Source organism: Panthera tigris, chromosome E1 (assembly GCF_018350195.1).
Source record: "Panthera tigris isolate Pti1 chromosome E1, P.tigris_Pti1_mat1.1, whole genome shotgun sequence".
Classification (NCBI taxonomy): Eukaryota; Metazoa; Chordata; class Mammalia; order Carnivora; family Felidae; genus Panthera; species Panthera tigris.
The window spans coordinates 19,142,093-19,161,701 of record NC_056673.1 but is presented as its reverse complement, the minus strand read 5'-3'; the positions used below and the strand labels follow the sequence as shown (position 1 = coordinate 19,161,701).

At 39.4% G+C, this 19,609-nt stretch overlaps 1 protein-coding gene across 9 annotated transcripts in view; it reads right to left on the bottom strand.

Annotated features, from left to right (window-relative positions):
- The window catches only part of NF1 (neurofibromin 1), a 319,551-nt gene that overhangs the window by 119,039 nt on the left and 180,903 nt on the right, over positions 1 to 19,609 (bottom strand). For 7 of the 9 annotated variants that reach the window (XR_006211074.1, XM_042966177.1, XM_042966176.1 and 4 more), the window contains exons 21-30: positions 12,814 to 13,254; positions 12,304 to 12,443; positions 11,900 to 12,022; positions 11,316 to 11,399; positions 10,677 to 10,793; positions 9,899 to 10,080; positions 9,572 to 9,783; positions 6,229 to 6,390; positions 5,988 to 6,091; positions 649 to 784 (exon numbers count right to left, since the gene is read on the bottom strand). Coding sequence is in view for 8 of the 9 variants with exons in the window: in XM_042966177.1 (XP_042822111.1) it covers positions 649 to 784; positions 5,988 to 6,091; positions 6,229 to 6,390; positions 9,572 to 9,783; positions 9,899 to 10,080; positions 10,677 to 10,793; positions 11,316 to 11,399; positions 11,900 to 12,022; positions 12,304 to 12,443; positions 12,814 to 13,254 (1,701 nt within the window). In the remaining variant the exon portion in view is untranslated. The remainder of the gene's footprint in view (positions 1 to 648; positions 785 to 5,987; positions 6,092 to 6,228; positions 6,391 to 9,571; positions 9,784 to 9,898; positions 10,081 to 10,676; positions 10,794 to 11,315; positions 11,400 to 11,899; positions 12,023 to 12,303; positions 12,444 to 12,813; positions 13,255 to 19,609) is intronic. The other 2 variants (XM_042966173.1, XM_042966175.1) reach the window with 2 other exon arrangements.

Here is a 19,609-nt window from a genome sequence, read left to right as displayed (position 1 = left end):
ACCTGCATATGCAATTCAAAAGCACAGTGAAAGCCATAAAAAGAACACAGACCTAATTTCCTCAACAAGTAGGGAATGACTGCAGACATCTGAACTCAGAAGCATCACTTGCAGTGCTAGTGCTAGAAAGTCTAATAATTTGATCTGAATGTTGGTGCAATCTATTTTAGAAGTAGTGTTCTATGTAAAATAATCAGATTAATTGGTTCTAGGAAAAACTGACACAAACATATTTTAAGAAATCAAAATTATGGATCAAGCATTTCAACAGTACAAAAAGCAAGGAGCAGACGTGCCTCACATTCAAAAGGCCTTATGAGTAATTCAGGCAAAAGATAACCAAGAAAATTCCATAATATATCTCATTTCAACCATATCTGTTATATCCAAGAGATTCTGTGCATTTTAAACTTGCTCCCAATGTGAGGAAACTTATTTTTAGTACCCCCTTAAAATACTTCAAACTGTCTCCTAAGCAATATTTAAGTTTTTTTCAAAGCCAATTCCGACAAGGCTTAGTGTATTACTCATCCAAACTGACTCAGTATTTTCAACCACCCACTATCAGCAGCTAAATTCCTCTTTAGTAAAGCATTCTTTTCACTTCAGCTTTGGCTTAATAATGGTACTCTCTAACCTTAAGCATACCTGGTATAAACAGTGGCACACACTTCGAAGCTGAGGGGGGAATTCTGAGGAGGAACTGATGATGGCATGGAAGAACTTTTCAGTCATCTGCAGAAGGTTCCGTTGGTTTTCCTCAAGGCTCTCTGATTGTTCTAACCTATAAGGGGGGGGGGGTAAAATCCATTTAAAATAAACAAACGAAACTGCCCTTTAAAAGAGACTTTCAGCCAAATGCATTGTTTGAACTTTGCTGGGATCTTGATTTGAATAAAAAAACTATAAAAAGATAATTTTGACAACTGTGTATAAGAATTCTTATCCCCTTATATTCTCACAGATTTAATATATACTCTGCTCAGTGCCATCCTCTCCGTTCTGGATATGTCTGCCTGCAGACAAGATATATTCTGGTTTGCTCTCCACTTCTGTGGTAAAAAGCTTCCCTGTGAGACATGTCTGTAGTTATCCAGCTATGCAAGGGATGAGGTAGAGGAGTCTAATTCAAGGTGAAATATCAGCAAGCCTATTCACCCACAGGATCAAAAGCCACACACTCTAAACATTTTTATCAAAAATAAAGGTGATGACTGATTCCTGAGTGCTTCCTTCGCAGCCCTCCTCCTTCCATTCTTTTGGTTTTAAAAGTTGGGCAGGGAAGGGACGTCTGGGTGGCTCAGTCAGTTAAGCGTCCAACTTCAGCTCAGATCATGATTTCGTAGTTTGTTGAGTTCAAGCCCCGTGTCGGGTTTTGTGCTGACAGGTCAGAGCCTGGAGACTGCTTCCAATTCTGTGTCTCCTCTCTCTCTCTGCCCTTTCCCCACTCACACTCTGTCTCTGTCTCTCTCTGTCTCTTGCAAAAATAAAGAAACCTTAAAAAAATTAAAAATTTGGGCTGGGTAGAGGGATATCATTTATCAGGCATCTCCAACCCCAACAAACCATGTGTCAAGCCACTTTAAAAAATATACAACATGTGCATATTGGAGCTAATGTACAGAAAACACATGAAAGAATGACAGGTGATAATAAGCTGTAGTTAGAAAACTCTGTACTTTATCTTGTAGTCAATAGGGAACAGTTAATGTTCTAAGAAAGAAAGTAACAAAAAGATTTAGGTTTCATAAAATTCCTACAGCAAATAACCTGAAAAAGGAAAAAGACAACGTTGAGAAATTACAGCAAAAGTCAATAGGATCACCATCTACAACTCTACCAAAAAGAATAAAATACCTAGGAGAATAGTTAACCAGAGAGATGAAAGACCTATACTCTGAAAATCATAAGACACTGATGAAAGAAACTGAAGACAACACAAACTAAAGGAAAGATATACCATGCTCCTGGATTGGAAGAATTAACATTATTAAAATGTGTATACTACCCAGAACAATCTACAGATTCAGTGCAATCTCCATCAAAATACCAATAGTTTTTCACTGAACTGGAACAAATAATCCTAAAAATCTGTATGGAACCACAGAAGACTTCAGGGACAAAGCAATCTTGAGAACGAAGAAAAAGCTAGAGGTATCACAATCCCAGATGTCAACATATACTACAAAGCTATAGTAATCAAATCAGTATAGTACTGACACAAAAACAGACACATAGGTCAATGGCACAAAAGAGAGTCCAGAAATAAACCCATGCCTACATTGCCAATTAATCTATGACAAAGTAGGCAAGAATAGAAAACGAGGAAACGACAGTCTTTTCAATAAATGGTGTTCACAAACCGGACAGCTATGTGCAAAAGAATGAAACTGGCCCACTTTCTTATAGCATACATAAAAACAAACTCCAAATGGATTAAACACCTAAATATGAGACCTGAAATCATAAAATTCCTATAGAAAATATAGGTAGTAATCTCTCAGACGTCACCCATAACAACACATTTGTGAATATGTCTCCTCAGGCAAGGGAAACAAAAGCAAAAATAAACTACTGGGACTACACCAAAATAAAAAGCTTTTACACAGCAGGGAAACCATCAGTAAAATAGCAACCTACTAAATGAGAGAAGATATTCACAAACGATGTATCTGATAAGGGGTGAATATCCAAAATATTTAAGGAACTCACACAACTCAACACCCAAAAAAATCCAAATAATCTGATTCAAAAATTGGCAGAGGACCTGAATAGGCATTTTTCTGAAGAACACATAAAGGTGGCCAAGAGACACATGAAAAAATGTGCAGCGTCACTAATCATCAGCTAAATGCAAATCAAAACCACAATGTGGTGTCACCTCACACCAGTCAGAATGGCTAGTATCAAAACAAAAACAAAAACAAAAACAAGTACTGATGAGGACGTGGAGAAAAGGAAACCCTTGTGCACTGTTGGTAGGCGCACCTATTGATGGAAAACAGTATGGAAGTTCCTCAAAAAATTCAAAATAGAAATACCATATGATCCAATAATTCCACTACTTGGTATTTACCCAAAGAAAGTTAAAACACTAATTTGAAAAGATACATGCACCCCTATGTTTACTGCAGCATTATTTACAACAGCCAAGATACGGAAGCAACTCAAGTGTCCATCAATAGATGAACAAAGAAAGATGATGTGTCCCCCCCCCCCCCAACACACACACACCTATTACTCCCGCACACACACAAAAAAAACAAAAACTCTTGCTGTTTGTGACATGAATGGAACCGGATATTATGCTAAGTGAAGTAAGTCAGACAAAGGCAAATACTGTATGATTTCACTTATATGTGGAATCTAAAAAACAAAACAAATGAACAAGAAAACCACTTTTAAGTACACAGAACAAACTGGTGGTTGCCAGAGGACATGGGTGATACAGGTGAAGGCGATTCAAAGGCAGAAACTTCCAGTTATAAAATCAATAAGTCATGGAGATGAAAATGAAAAGTACAACATTGGGGACATATGGTCAATAATGTTGTAAGAACGCTGTATGGTGACAGATGGTGACTATACTTGTCATGATGAGCACTGAGTAATACACAGAATTGTCAAACCAAAATACTGGATACTTGAAACGAATACAACATTGTATGTCAATTCTATTTCAATAATAACTTTTTTTTAATTGGTTGGAAAAAAAGGATAGATATGGTATTGGCTAAATCATGATATAGCCAATCTATCAAATTATTATATGGCAGGTAAAAACAATGAGGTTAATCTTTCTATACTGACACAGAAAGACTGAAGACAGAGCCAAGTTAAAAAAATTAAGTTGCAAAACCACGTGTACAACATGTTTCCATTTACATTAAGCACTCACTGTTAGCCACACAGTTTCTACAACTTGATTTATGTACATGCAAATGCACTAAAAAAAAAAAAAACAACACCAAAGAACAGACTAAACTAGTAACAGTCTCTGTCTCTATACATGGCAGCCAAAGATACCTGTAAATTTTTTTTAAGAAAAATGTATTTGTGTGTAACTTTTATAATTAAAGACTCATTTTAAGAATCAGAGGGAGTTGGCACAAAAACAGACACATAGACCAATGGAATAGAATAGAAACCCCAGAACTAGACCCACAAACGTATGGCCAACTCATCTTTGACAAAGCAGGAAAGAACATCCAATGGAAAAAAGACAGTCTCTTTAACAAATGGTGCTGGGAGAACTGGACAGCAACATGCAGAAGGTTGAAACTAGACCACTTTCTCACACCATTCACAAAAATAAACTTAAAATGGATAAAGGACCTGAATGTGAGACAGGAAACCATCAAAACCTTAAAGGAGAAAGCAGGAAAAGACCTCGCTGACCTCAGCCGTAGCAATCTCTTACTCGACACATCCCCAAAGGCAAGGGAATTAAAAGCAAAAGTGAATTACTGGGACCTTATGAAGATAAAAAGCTTCTGCACAGCAAAGGAAACAACCAACAAAACTAAAAGGCAACCAACGGAATGGGAAAAGATATTTATTTGCAAATGACATATCGGACAAAGGGCTAGTATCCAAAATCTATAAAGAGCTCACCAAACTCCACACCTGAGAAACAAATAACCCAGTGAAGAAATGGGCAGAAATCATGAATAGACACTTCTCTAAAGAAGACATCCGGATGGCCAACAGGCACATGAAAAGATGTTCAACGTCGCTCCTCATCAGGGAAATACAAATCAAAACCACACTCAGATATCACCTCACGCCAGTCAGAGTGGCCAAAATGAACAAATCAGGAGACTATAGATGCTGGAGAGGATGTGGAGAAACGGGAACCCTCTTGCACTGTTGGTGGGAATACAAATTGGTGCAGCCGCTCTGGAAAGCAGTGTGGAGGTTCCTCAGAAAATTAAAAATAGACCTACCCTATGACCCAGCAATAGCACTGCTAGGAATTTACCCAAGGGATACAGGAGTACTGATGCATAGGGGCACTTGTACCCCAATGTTTATAGCAGCACTCTCAACAATAGCCAAATTATGGAAAGAGCCTAAATGTCCATCAACTGATGAATGGAGAAAGAAATTGTGGTTTATATACACAATGGAATACTACGTGGCAATGAGAAAAAATGAAATATGGCCTTTTGTAGCAACGTGGATGGAACTGGAGAGTGTGATGCTAAGTGAAATAAGCCATACAGAGAAAGACAGATACCATATGGTTTCACTCTTATGTGGATCCTGAGAAACTTAACAGAAACCCATGGGGGAGGGGAAGGAAAAAAAAAAAAAAGAGGTTAGAGTGGGAGAGAGCCAAAGCATAAGAGACTGTTAAAAACTGAGAACAAACTGAGAGTTGTTGGGGGTTGGGAGGGAGGGGAGGGTGGGTGATGGGTATTGAAGAGGGCACCTTTTGGGATGAGCACTGGGTGTTGTATGGAAACCAATTTGACAATAAATTTCATATATTAAAAAAAAAAACTGAGAACAAACTGAGGGTTGATGGGGGGTGGGAAGGAGGGGAGGGTGGGCGATGGGTATTGAGGAGGGCACCTTTTGGGATGAGCACTGGGTGTTGTATGGAAACCAATTTGACAATAAATTTCATATATTAAATAAATAAAAAAAAAAGAAAAAGAAAAGAAAAAACAAACAAACAAAAAAAAGATCCCACTGCAGTAGGGCAAGCATTTCTAGCACAGCTTTGATACTAACATTAAGAGCAAGGACCTTGAGAATTAGAAAGATTTGGTTTTGAAAGCTCGCTGTCACTTAATCACCTTGCCATCCTGAGTAAATTAATCTCTGAGCCTCAATTTTCATATATATGATGAATAAAAAGGCATGATGTTTGTAAAGCAAAAAAAAAAAAAAGAATCAGAGGGAGAAACCCTCTGAGGGTCTGGTCCCACACGGTGGCAGTGAAAAAGTCGAGAAAAGTTGCAGATGAGAGGATGACAAACCTGGTAGGATCCACTTCAAAGCTAACATGTTGCCAGTCAGAGGATGTGATCACGATTCGTAATAACGGATCCAGGAGTTTTTGTAGGTAGGTAGCACCATATACCTAAAGAAATACACAGGTAGGAATTTATTGCGCCTTCTCCAAATATCTTGCGTTAAAGACATTCTGCTCTGTACATTCTGCACATCATCAATTTGCCATACCTTGGCACACACACAAAAGAATAAATGGATATAAACCTTGAAACAGAAGGTCATTATTTTACTGGCTAAGCTGTTTCCTCGGAAAAGAGTCTGCATGGAGTCTGCCAATTCTACTTCCTTAGAAAACATGTTCCAGAGCAGTTGGTAGAGCAAATGCCGAGAATCAAACAGAGTCACTAGAACTCGAGCTAGTTCATCCTGAGAACAAAACAAAATTGAGTTAGCATGAATAATCCCATTTGTCTTTAGCAGGAAACTGAAAGGTAAATCCAAAACTGTCAACCACCTGCTAAATCCAGTTAAGTGGTGACTAATTAATTTCTCCCTGAGATCTATCTGTGTCCATTTGTCTACGATGACTATTTATTTATGCCTATAGCAGATGTGAATTCTTTTTTTTTTAAAGCAGTTTGTTTATTTACTTATTTAAGCAATCTCTACATCCAGCGTGGGGCTCAAACTCACAACCCCAAGATCAAGAGTCACACACTCTTCCGACTGAGCCAACCAGGTGCCCCAGCGGCTGTTAATTTTACGAATTAACTGATGAAAATTAAGAGAGGCCTAGGTTTTACCAGGCCTAGACAGAAAAAAAGCCAAGATTCAGTTCAAATCACATGACAAAATTAAAGAGAGTAGAAATAGAACATGATGGCAAAGAGTTTAGTTTGATATGCCCAAATCATTTTCGTAGAAAACCAGTGAGCAGGAATGAGACTTTGGTGACCACAAGAGCTCTACTCTCGGCTCACATGGTCAGGGAAACTCAGTATACACTGAACATGGGCTCAGCAGAGAGACAACAAAAATGGAAAGATTATAGGATTTGCAGAAAGTAAGGGAAAAGATGTGGGCTGTGTATTCAGAACAAAGAGATTAGCAAGATTTATGTATAAAGCGAAGGTGGACAGCTAATTCCCACATACTTCCTGAATGGTTACCCTCATAATTCCCCGTGGTATTTTTTGGTACACTCCAGGAAAACGATGTGATAGTAAAACCACTGTTTAACCACACAGTGCGGCGAGGAGATTTACATAGACTAAGGGTAGCCATAAAATGATGCCCCATCCTTCAAGCAGTGACAGCAAAGGCCAGGATCATGGCCCATAGCTCTTCTAATGCCTTTACCTGGTCAAATCTGGTATCTGAGTAAAGCAAAAAAATTTGACAATCCTAACCACACAATCCAGAAGCCAAAGAAGACCCAGATATTCTGTTCTACTCCCTATGGTGACATTCCACATATGTGACTAGATATAAAAATTCTTTCCTCCATTTTATTATTTTTTTATTTATTTTGAGAGAGAAAGAGAGAAGTGCACACACACAGGGGAGGGGCAGAGAAAGGGGGAGGGAGAGAACCCCAAGCCGGTTCTGTGCTGACGTGGGGCTCAATCCCACAAACGGTAAGATCATGACTCGAGCTAAAATCAAGAGTTAGACACTTAACCAACTGAGCCACTCAGGCACCCCTCTCCTCCATTTTAAAGTCAAGTATAATTATGAGAGACAATTCAGCCACAAAATCTGTTTTTGGAGTACTGTGCTCATTTTTTTCCATCTAATCCCTTCCCTGCAAAATTCTGAAAACACTAAGCAACAGAATTTGAAATCTACAAAAGAGATTTTTTTCTTTTTTTTTTTTTTTTAAGCTTTAAAAGGTTTTTTAAGAAGTTGGCCATGTAAGAGATCAGGGAAGAAGCATTCCAGGTGGTGGCGGCAGTGGTGGCAGTAAGGGTACTCTCGAAGGTGGAAATAGCCTAACATCTTTAAGTCTGGTGAACAAGAAGGAACGTGGCAGGAGATGAGGTCAGAGGTGAGGCAGAGCCCAGGTTGGGTCGAGCCTTGTAGGCCAGAGTAAGGAGTTTAAACTTTACTGAAGCATGAGGAACAAGATCCTACAGCCTTTTTAAGCAGAAAAAAATCTACAGGCAATGACAGATTACCTGATTTGTTGTAATTTACTAAACTGAAATCGTTTTTGGTACACTATAAATGGAATCGATTTTTAGCACGGAAAAGGACAACCCTTCTCAAATTTTTAGTGTGTATTGTTAAAAATAGTATGGTATAGAATATAGAATAGTATGGTATAGAAAATTTTTTAGTAAAAGAGACCCAGGGGCGCCTGGGTGGCTCAGTCAGCTGAGTGTCTGACTCTTGATTTCAGCTCACTCATGATCCCAGAGTTGTGGGATCGAGCCCCACATCGGGCTCCATGCTGAGGACAGCACGTGCTTAAGACTCTCTCCCTCTGCCCCTGCCCCACTCGTGCGTCTGCGCACACGTGCTTGCTCTCTCTCTAAAATACATACATACATACATAGATGAATAAGAGACCAAATAGCCATATTATGTCTCCAGTGTTTAAAACAAGCAACAATTTCTAATGCAAATATAGTGCTTACATTTTTTTAGAAAATTGTACAGTGCATTATAGTAGAGTTGTGAACTGGACACACAAGCCTTTAATTCCAGCTCTAGCATTAGTGACAACTAAATAGGAGATTTAACCCTAATCATCTCATGTAATACATGAAAACACCAGACCAGGTCAGTGGTTTTTTTTTTTTTTTTTTTTTTTTAACGTTTATTTATTTTTGAGACAGAGAGAGACAGAGCATGAACAGGGGAGGGGCAGAGAGAGAGGGAGACACAGAATCTGAAACAGGCTCCAGGCTCTGAGCTGTCAGCACAGAGCCCGACGTGGGGCTCGAACTCACAGACCGTGAGATCATGACCTGAGCTGAAGTCGCACGCTTAACCGACTGAGCCACCCAGGCGCCCCCAGGTCAGTGGTTTTAATTTTCTTTCGATCAGTGTTTAAACTGAATTTTTCAGTGGGACAGGGAAGGAATTTTTCACTGTAAGTATATGATGAATAAGATCCTCATACTTAAGGTAAGAACACTCCCAAGGGCTAGAAGCCACAACTACTTTCCCATAGCTGAAAAACCACTCGAATAATATCTGAAGTTTCTTCCAGCTCTCAAGGTTTAGCAATTCATGCAATAAACATTCCTGGAATGAGGGGCACCTGGGTGGCCCAGTCGGTTAAGCATCCAACTCTTGATCTCGGCTCAGGTCAAGGTTTCACAGTTTGTGAAACTGAGGCCCGTGCCAGGCTCTGCCCTGTTAGCAGAGTCTGCCTGGGATTCTCTGTCTCCCTCTCTCTCTCTGCCCCTCCCCTGCTCATGCTCTCTCTCTCTCTCTCCCCCAAAATAAACATTAAAAAAAACATTCCTAGAAAGAAAGAAAGAAAGAAAGAAAGAAAGAAAGAAAGAAAGAAAGAAAGAAAGAAAGAAAGAAAGAAAGAAAGAAAGAAAAATCCTGCTATGTGCCAGGCCCCAGTTTTGCACTTCCTCAAAGAACTCACCCACTGAGAACACGGGACCACGTTGGCCAAAGCCATGGCTATTGGGAGCTCTCCCTGGTCTCCCATCATTGTGACCAACTCCACCAGCCTCTCAAACCGGTCGGCCAGCACCGTTTCTGCAAGCGTGTCAAATTCTGTGCCTTGCTGGAGGATTTTTGTCAGAACTTCCATAAATGTAGCTCTTGTCTGAAGATCTTTGTGATAACCTAAACCTGATATGGACAGATAGATGCAAATTTACTAACATGGACTGTTGTAATTTTGCTTGTCTTACGTGCCAGTTCTCTAGATTGTCAATTTCTCTACGAAGCTTTCATTTTATCTCACCTATGGAGTGCATGAGGCCACTGTCCACATTAGCATTGAGTAAGTTGGACATTGCAAGGACTGTGCAGTGCCTCAGTGATGCCAGCCTCCGGGACATGCCACGTTTCCTGCCACCTGTTTGTGCATTTTCATCTTCAACTTCACTACAGTCATTCAAAAGGTTCATAAACAATGTGAAATACCTGAGAAGTAAAAAGATCGACTCTTACACAGTGAAGGCCACAGCAACCAGAAGGCTAATCTGATTTTCTGAAATTATCACATGTGCATCACACGAGTGGTCTTGGGTATCTGCTTCTCTCCAGTGCTGGGATAATCAGCCAGTGTGGCTCATCATGAAGTGTGCTATGCTGAGTATGATGTTATCCTGACAAAGCCAGCACGTAGTTCATAACACAGCCACCAAACAGATGCAATCTTTCCTGGTCGATGCAGGGAACACTTTTAGTGTTTACCATATAAAATTAGTAGTCCAAATAGTTTACACAATGCCGTTTTAAATGGCTTAATGAGGTGATCTGGGTTTTACTGCCAATAATTCAATGACCAGACACTTTCTTTAAAAACACAAAACACAGTTGCTTTCCTAACCCAGTCCTATCATAGGGAATATTGCCTCATGCACGGGTTATATTTTATAAGCAGCTGCCAATGGCCATAATAGCCAAGTAACAAGGTCCACTTTCTACATACAATCATTTGCCACTTTGGTTAGATTTTGTTTTGTTGTATGTGGGGCTTTGTTTTTTGCTTTGCGTTTTTGGTGACTGAAATTTACTTCAGAAATAACTGTGACTTGGCTTCCATCAATTCCACACCATCTCCTTCCTCAGGCTGCAGTGGAAGACCAGCCAGGAGTGAAACAACGGCTTCCATGCTCGCCTGGTCCAAGTCTCTGAAGAAAGAAAATTTAAGGACCACATGAGTGTTTCAGGTTCTTCCACTCGACCTTCCCGCAAATAAACACCTTCCTAACGGAACTTTAGGAATTCAGGAACCACCTATTTCATTAAACTTATTAGGACAACCTAAATAATTTGAGTTAACATGCACACCCAGAATGCAAAAGCATTTTAAGTTAGGGAGAAGGTGATGATAACGTTCATAAAACCAAGCCTCACCGAAGGAATTTATGTGAATGATTATTATGTACTTCAGGGTTCAATTAGTTTCTGACACGTGACACTAAGTATTTACCATCTGAGCAAATATAGGAAATTCCAAACATCACTTTCTCACACTGGATTTTACTGAAAATCATTCAGTTAAAAATAGAAAGTAAAGATTTAAATAATTCAAATGCAAAATACCCAAAGAACACATAAAATATATCAATAGTGATGATGTAGTATCAACACCCTGAGTAAACGTGCTAATAATTAAAAACCATCCTCTCCATCTCTCTCTCTCTCTTTACCTTGTAAGACATTTTACATCATCATCTGCTGCTTGGTTTGATGTTCCCATGACCCAGTCTGTCAGGTATTCTACCATTTTATTCCTACAGAATGGCAGAGAAAAGGAAAATAACAGACGATTTTTTTTTTAAGTCACACATACACCTTTAGTCATACAAGTATTTTTTATAGTGCAAATATTTGCCAAATCACTCGGGTGACATGGCAGTTTCATTAAAGAGATACCGCTACTCCAACTCTCAACAGGCAGAAGGGCATACAAACAGGCAACGTGAATATCAACACTCCACATCAGCCTTTAGCTATCGTACCAGTTTGAAAGCAGAATCAAATTCTTAGCTCCAGTATAATTTTAGAAAAGGGAGCACTGTCATGGGCACAGAGCTTTGGGAGATTTGAAAATACAGGGAGAGAAAAATAAAAAGGTAAATTGTTGCTTTTCCATTTTCTCCCTCCCCTTTCCTAGGAAAATCAAGTAGCTGCTGGGGTTTTTTTTTGTTTTGTTTTTTTGGTTTTTTGGTTTTTTTGTACTTCATTTAACATAAGATTTACAAGACCCTACTTTGCTCTTTTGAGAACTCACCTAAATTTCATCTCTTGACAAAATGAGAGGTCATCTCTCCTTGCCATCATTACCTCGACTAACTGACACAGCTTCGTTTTTATTTGAATTGCATGGACCATGTTCCCAAGCACTCGAACATATCTATTTAGACATAGAAACATTCAGGGGGAAAAAAGAAAAAAAAAAAAAAAACCACACATATCAGATACAAACAAAAGAAAAGTTTTCTAAATGCTTTACCCTCTAAGTAAAATGATGAAATGTGACTATGAAAACTGCAATATTTTTATTTATAGGAGCACATGCATAACTTCTGCTTACCTTATTGCACCCCACTTTGAGTGCAATAAAGAATAGCAAATTATTTCACTAGCAACCACCAATGCTGATGTGTTTCTGCTACATTTCAGTAGAATACTTACCTGACTAGATTTAACATCATTGTTTCAATGCTAGCTTGCCCCAGATGTTCGGAGCTGCCTTCGGTATGATTATCTAGTAAGTTCTTCATTATAGCTATGGTTTGCTCCACAAACTGAGTATTGGTGTCGGTCAATAAAACCTACATAAAGAACAAATACATTTTGGCATCAGCGCAGAGCAGACACATCACAGATGAAACTGCGTGACCTGTCGTACACATGCCAGAAAGCACCCGGGGGCATATACCCAAATAGGCACACAAACACACAAAGGCACCCATACCCTTACCCAAGACATTTCTAACCCCTGGCACACCCACAACTAGAGTTCCTAAAAACCAAACTGCTCCCTATATTGGATGATTCTTCCTTCTGCAATTTTCCACCCATTTTTTAAAAATTGTGAGTGGATGCTCATGCCAGTATTGAATAATCAAAAAGAAAAAGGCTTCATTATCAAACAAATCGATTCAAAGAAAAGGGTGAAAAATAAAGCACAGAACACTTTACCTGTCCTTGCGAGTCAAAAAACTTGCTGATGGTATTCTTCAATTTGTTAAATAGCATTGGATAAAGAGCAGGACTCAATTCTAGACCCACCAGATCCTTAACGTTGGTCCGTATTTGAAGTCCCACTTTCTCATGGTTACACACCATTAAGGATAACAGCCGATCCATAAATTTGCTGACAGGTGTATCTGCATTTCCCTCCGAGGACATCACCGAAATCATGGAACCCTTGCGTTCACTGACTGGGCCCATAGGGGGGCTATAGGTTGCCAAGCCAGAGTTGCTTCTTTGCTGCAGGCACACTCCCCCAAGGGCGCAAAGGAAGCCAGTCATGTTGATCCATTCCTGTAGGGAGTCCGTGTCAGACAAATCTATGGATCCTCCTCCACTCACATGAGACATTCGCCTCTTAACAATGGTCTTGTGAAGGCTTTCAGCAGCCTAAACACAAAAGTTTTACGGAAAGCATGAATCCAACCTCAATGGGTTGAGAGACTTGACAAATTACTTTTTATCCAACATTTCTTCCATGACAAAAGAACATTTTTTACATTTAAAAAATGCAAGTCTTCACTCCAACCATCTCTAATGACATCAAGGTATCTTACTGCTCAAGGGCAAATGAACTGAGGTACAGAACTAAGGTAGCGATAAACACATATGCAATATCAGACCCAGAAGGTGGTTGTGGACTGCAGCTCAGAAAGGAACATGCAATCAAATTATTTGCTTCTATCAATCCCTGGACCTAGAGGCAATGTCTATGCTGCTTCAAGGAATATAAGCATTTGGAAATTTTCAACCAAGTAGTATGTGCACTTATTAGTGATGGCCCAAGTTCAAGTACTCTGGGACCAGCTTTGCAAACATTGTACTACTATTTTTTTTTTTTTTTAGTGTTAATTTATTTATTTTTGCGGAGAGAGAGAGAGTGCAAACAGGGGAGGGACAGAGAGAGAGGAAGAGACTGAATCCCAATCAGGCTCCATACCATCAGTGCAGAGCTGGACATGGGACTTGAACCCACGAACTGTGAGATCATGACCTGAGCCAAAACCAAGACTGAAACACTTAACCAGCTGAGCCACCCAGACGCCCGCATTATGCTACTATTAACAGATTCTGCATGGCAAGATGAGAGTAATCAAGCAAAAGAACCGCTAAACAGGAAGGAAGGGACTGTAAGGAAAGGAGTGCAGAAAAACAAGAAACAACAGAAAATAATCAAATCCTACAAGAATCTGACTGAGGAGTCATCTTTAGAGAGTTCTGATCCTGTTAGTTTATGGAGTACAGATGAGAAAGAAAAACTCTTACTATGTGTGGCAAAGGTTTTTCAAATTCAATTCTCTTTATATACTGCTTATAAGCTAATACTCATCCTATTACAGAGAACATATCAACCCAAGAAAGCAACACATTAGGGGCATTCTATGATAAACAGGGTGTAGAAGTACCATTGCAATTGCTTCATTATGTATGTTTGTTTTGTGGGAAAAATGGCCTTTCTCCCATGATGGATCGCTTTGAATAAGGAACTCCTGAAACTACCATTTCTTATGACACATGCATTTATTACAGCTGGAGCTAACAGAGTATGACTACTATCCCTGCAGTCGTGCAGCACATTATCCCTTTTAGGACCTACGTTATAGGTATTTATGCAAATTCTCCGAACAAGAGTAGAGACAGAGTACAGCTTGCAACATGGTGACTTAACATGTAGCACGGTGACAGGGTCATTGCCTACAAATCTCTGCTTTGACAGCATGTTTTGACACAGAAAGCCTAGATCTTACTTCGGTATTTTCTGTCACCTACTTTGTGAGGTTGGCTGGACTATGTCAGATAATGAATCAACTTCACACCTTCAGTGACTTGTACAATAAAGAATCATTGGTATCAGACACAGAAATGACCATTGCAAAAGAACTTACAAACTGGCTTATAAGCAACAATGTGGTAGAACATAGATTTGGACCAAATTTACATACTGAGATTATCAAACAGTGCCAAGAGAGTTTGAAGTTTTTAGCAGAAGAGCGACTGAGTCCTCAGCGTATTGATCGCATGTGGGCTGCCGCAGTGCTGAACACGGTGATCAGTACCTACGTGACTTATTTCCTTTATTTGTCAAGAATGTGGATCCACTGCCACTTAGGCATCTCTTTTATCCAGTCTCAACCCTTGAGCCAAGTGTTCGCGGTGAACAAACATTGTACTTGGCATCAACGTTAATGAAACCTTTTTTTCTTTTAAAACATTATTAAATAAAGTACTAGGCTCAGGTATCTAAATAGAGTTCTTCTGCATCGTTATTAAATACTAAATTAAATAAGAAAGAGGAAGAAGAGCTCAGAAGAGCAGCTCTATCACCTTGGTCACCTGCAGCCAGCCCTTAAAGTACTGATAACAGTGATACCCATCAAAGTGGAGGCAGTGACATTGAAATGGATGAACAACTTATTAGTAGATCCAAACACGTGCAGCAGCGACTTTCAGACACGGAGGAATCTGTGCAGGGAAGTTCTGACGAAACTGCCAACAACGGTGAAGGTGAAAGCACTGGTCCCGGTAACAGTAGTGGGCATAGTGATGGATCTAGCAATGAGATGAATTCTAGCCATGCAAGCCAGTCAGCTGGGAGCCCTAGCAGGGAGGTACAGCCAGAAGACACTGCACATATGAAACCCTTTAAAGAAGATGATGAAGATGACGATCGTGGTCACAATCCTCCTAAAAGCAGTTGTGGTACAGATCTTCAGAACAGAAAGTTAGAAAGTCAAGCAGGCATTTGCTTAGGGGACTCCCAAGGCCCATCAGAAAGAAGTGGGACAAGCAATGGAGCAGGAAAGGACCTGGTTTTTAACACTAAGTAATGCCATCAGTAGATAATCAAATACAAATGCTAGAGGCCTGTTCACACTCTCAAGATCCAGAGCATGGTATTTCAGGGGAAATAAACACCATTCGTATAGCACAAGCATCTCAAGAATCTTGTATTGCACACACTGGGGACTTTCGGGTGGGGGGGGGAGGGGGCTACTGGGAATGGATCCTTTAATGGCCTGCAATTTATTGGTCCACAGCACCACCACCCTACCATTATTACCACCATGATGGGCATATTGCTGATGATATGCTAAGTGCGGCTGACGTCAGATGCAGTAGCATCCAGATCAGTGCAAAATCAGAATATGGCTGATTGTGATGAAGCATCTGGGTGTGAAGAGCAGTTAGTTCAGATTAATTCACATGTAGAACATCTTATCTCCAACATCACCTTCCCAATTTAGCATCTATTTACCATTAACATCTTAGTCAAGGACCCAAGGACCTGCAGTTAGTTCAAAAACATCAATTCAACATAATGCTCTAACGGGCATTAGTTTGGGTAATGTTTGCTTGGAAACACTTTATTGTGGGATACAGTTCACGATATGATTCAATTAATCTTTCTGAAGAATTAAGAAATGAAACAGAGAAACTTCTCTGTTCCTTGGTATGTTGGCTTATAGACAGATTTGAATGAGATTCATTGAAGGCTGCCTTGAAAATTTAGGCAAGAACAGGTAAAGAGGAATTTTTTACACGGCAGTCAAAGCTCATTCTGTATATTCTTATCGACTAGGTATGGTGAATGTAATGTACTGTCATCAACCTGTGTTTTAGTAACTGAAGTTTTCATAATAGGTTTAAAGACTTTTCTCTCACAGGGTTCATATTTTCTCTCTCAGCCTTGCTTTTCACCGCACTTTTTGGCAGTCTTGGTTAGATTCCCTCCAACAGAAACAATAATGCTTATTCCCTTCTTGCCTCTGGGAACATCGTAGTGAGTATTCTGTTTTCAAGTTACAGTTAAATGTTCTTGAACTACATCATATTACATATAAAAAAAGCTAAATAAGTCAAGTTAAAGTTAAGCTGAAATATAAAAATTTTGATAGTGGCATTGTTCTCTCTGGGCGGATCTTTTGTGTCTTGACTTCTGCAGCACATTAAGAATTAGGTTAAGTGTTTTTTCCTAGTTTGAATTCTACTGTTTATTTAACAGGGTCCAAATGATTACCACAAGTTTCTTACATTTCAGTTCTGTTCCACTAGTACATTTCAGGTTTCCCTTGATAACGTTCCATTCTCTGGCATAGTAAATTCAGTTATTAATTGAATATGTAATGTTAATATAATGTTTGCAGCAGGGGCCTCTGGGTAGCTCCTCGGTCAAGCGTCCAACTCTTGATTTCGGCTCAGGCCATGATCTCACAGTTCATGAGATTGAGCCCCGTGTCAGGCTCTGCACTGACAGCACGGAGCCTGCTTGGGATTCTCTCTTCTCTCTCTCTCTCTCTCTCTCTCTCTCTCTGTCCCTACCCCACTCTCATGAATGCACCTGAGCTCACTCTCTCTCTCAAAATGAATAAACAAATTTATATATATACATATATGTATATATACATATAATTTATATATATTATACATATATGTATAATTATATGTTATATACATATTTATATCTATTTATATTAATATATTATGTATTATATATACATGTATAACGTTTTCAACTTACCTCTGCCAAGGCCTGATATAACTAATTTCATTGAATATTTAAGTACTTCAAGATATTTTTTTTACCTCACTGAATTAGAAAAAAGTATATACAATGTTTTATTTTCTGCTTTTGGTCTTTAAAGAGCTCTAATTTGACAATCACGAATCAGTTAGTGAATCGGTCTGGCATATACTCTTTTTTTTGTTTTGTTTTTTTGTGAGAAAGAGAGTGTGAGCAGGGGAGGGGCAGAGAGAGAGTGAGAAGAGAGAATCCCAAGTAGGTTCCAAGCTGTCAGTGCAGAGTCCCACATAAGGCTCGATACCAAGAACCGTGCATGACCTGAGCTGAAATCAAGAGCCAGACACTTAACCAACTTAACCACCCACATGCCCCATGCATATACTCTTTAAAAGGAATGCTTTTATTTTTTTTTAATTTTTGTTTCAAGTTTTTATTTAAATTCCAGTTATTTAACATACGATGTAGTAATAATTCCAGTAAGAGGAATGCTTTTAATGGCTGAATGTTTCATCATTTACAGAGGTGCTATAGCAGTTTTTATCTTTTTTTTTTAATTTTTTTTTTTTTTTTTTAGTGTTTATTTATTTTTGAGAGACAGGAGAGACAGCATGAGAGGGAGAGGGCAGAGAGAGAGAGAGAGAGAGGGAGACCCAGAATATGAAGCAGGCTCCAGGCTCTGAGCTGTCAGCCCAGAGCCCGACGCGGGTCTCGAACTCACAGACCATGAGATCATGACCTGAGCTGAAGTTGAACCTCAACCGATTGAGCCACCAAGGCGCCCCTATAGCAGTTTTTTTTAAAATGTTAATTGCTTGGGGCGACTGGGTGCCTCAGTTGGTTAAGAGTCTGACTCTTGATTTCAGCTCAGGTCATGATCTGACCTTGTGGGTTTGAGCCTTGCATCGGGCTCTGTGCTGACAGTGTGGCAATAGCTTGGGATTCTGTCTTCCTCTCTTTCTGCCCCTCCCCTGCGCACACACACTGTGTCTCAAAAATAAACAAACATTATTTTAAAAAATGTTAATTGTATGGTGGCTCAGTCAGTTAAGCATCTGACTTCGGCTCAGGTCATGATCTGGCAGTTTGTGGTTCAAGCCCCGTGTCAGGCTCTGTGCTGACAGCTCGGAGCCTGGAGCCTGCTTCGGATTCTGTATCTCCCTCTCTCTCTGCCCCTTCCCCACTCATGCTCTGTATCTCTGTCTCTCAAAAATAAGTAAACATTAAAAAAAAATTTTAAATGTTGTCTTTTAAAAGCCCTTGTGAAACCACAAGTGTTTTTTAAGTACTTGTTGTATCAATTTATATTCCCCATATGTGTATCTGCATACCCTATTACCCAGCAGTTCCACTGTTAAGTATGTACTTTACAGAAATATACCTAGACAGTTACCAAAAGACACATTCAAGAATGTTCAAAGCAGCACGGGTCAAAATAACTCAATAGTCTTTGTATAGCTATCCAGTGTCCAAAGAGAATAGAAAGCAAAATTAAATTGTGAACTGTCTGCTGAACGAAATAACATACAGCAATAACAGTGAACGAATGACAATGGCCCAGAGCAGTGTAGGTCACTCTCACACTGTTGAGTGACAGAAGCCAGATATAAAAGACTACATCTCCAGCACTCCATTTACAGAAAGCTTAAAACAGGAAAGCTATTGTATTTAGTAGTCAGGATAATGGTTACTCTTGGGTTGTTTAGTGATTGGAAGTGGGGCACAACAAAGGCTTCCCATGTGCTAGTAAGGATTTTTTTTTCTTGTTGTGGGTGCTGGTTCCACAGGCATGTTCATCTCCTAATATTCTGAACTGTTGCTTTGATTTATACATGTTTTTTATGTATGTTATATTCCAATTAAAAAAAGGATGTGAAAAAGGGAAAAAAAAGAAGTCCAAACTTAGATTACCATATACATTTTTTAAGAGCCACTAATATATTTTTGTCATAGACTGATAGAACCAACCCAGAATATGAAACTTCTTTTACAAAGCTTTGGACTCCCATGAGTCCAAACCTTACAAACATTATGCCAAGTGTGTGCCAAGTGTGGGCTGTGTGCTGACAGTGCGGAGCCTGTTTGGGATCCTCTCTCTTCCTCTCTCTTTGCCCCTCCCCCACTCATGCTGTCTCTGTCTCTCTCAAAAATAAATAAACTTAAAGAAAAAAAAGAATACCTAACAAAACAGTAAAATGTATTGCTTCAATTTTAATTTTTTATCTA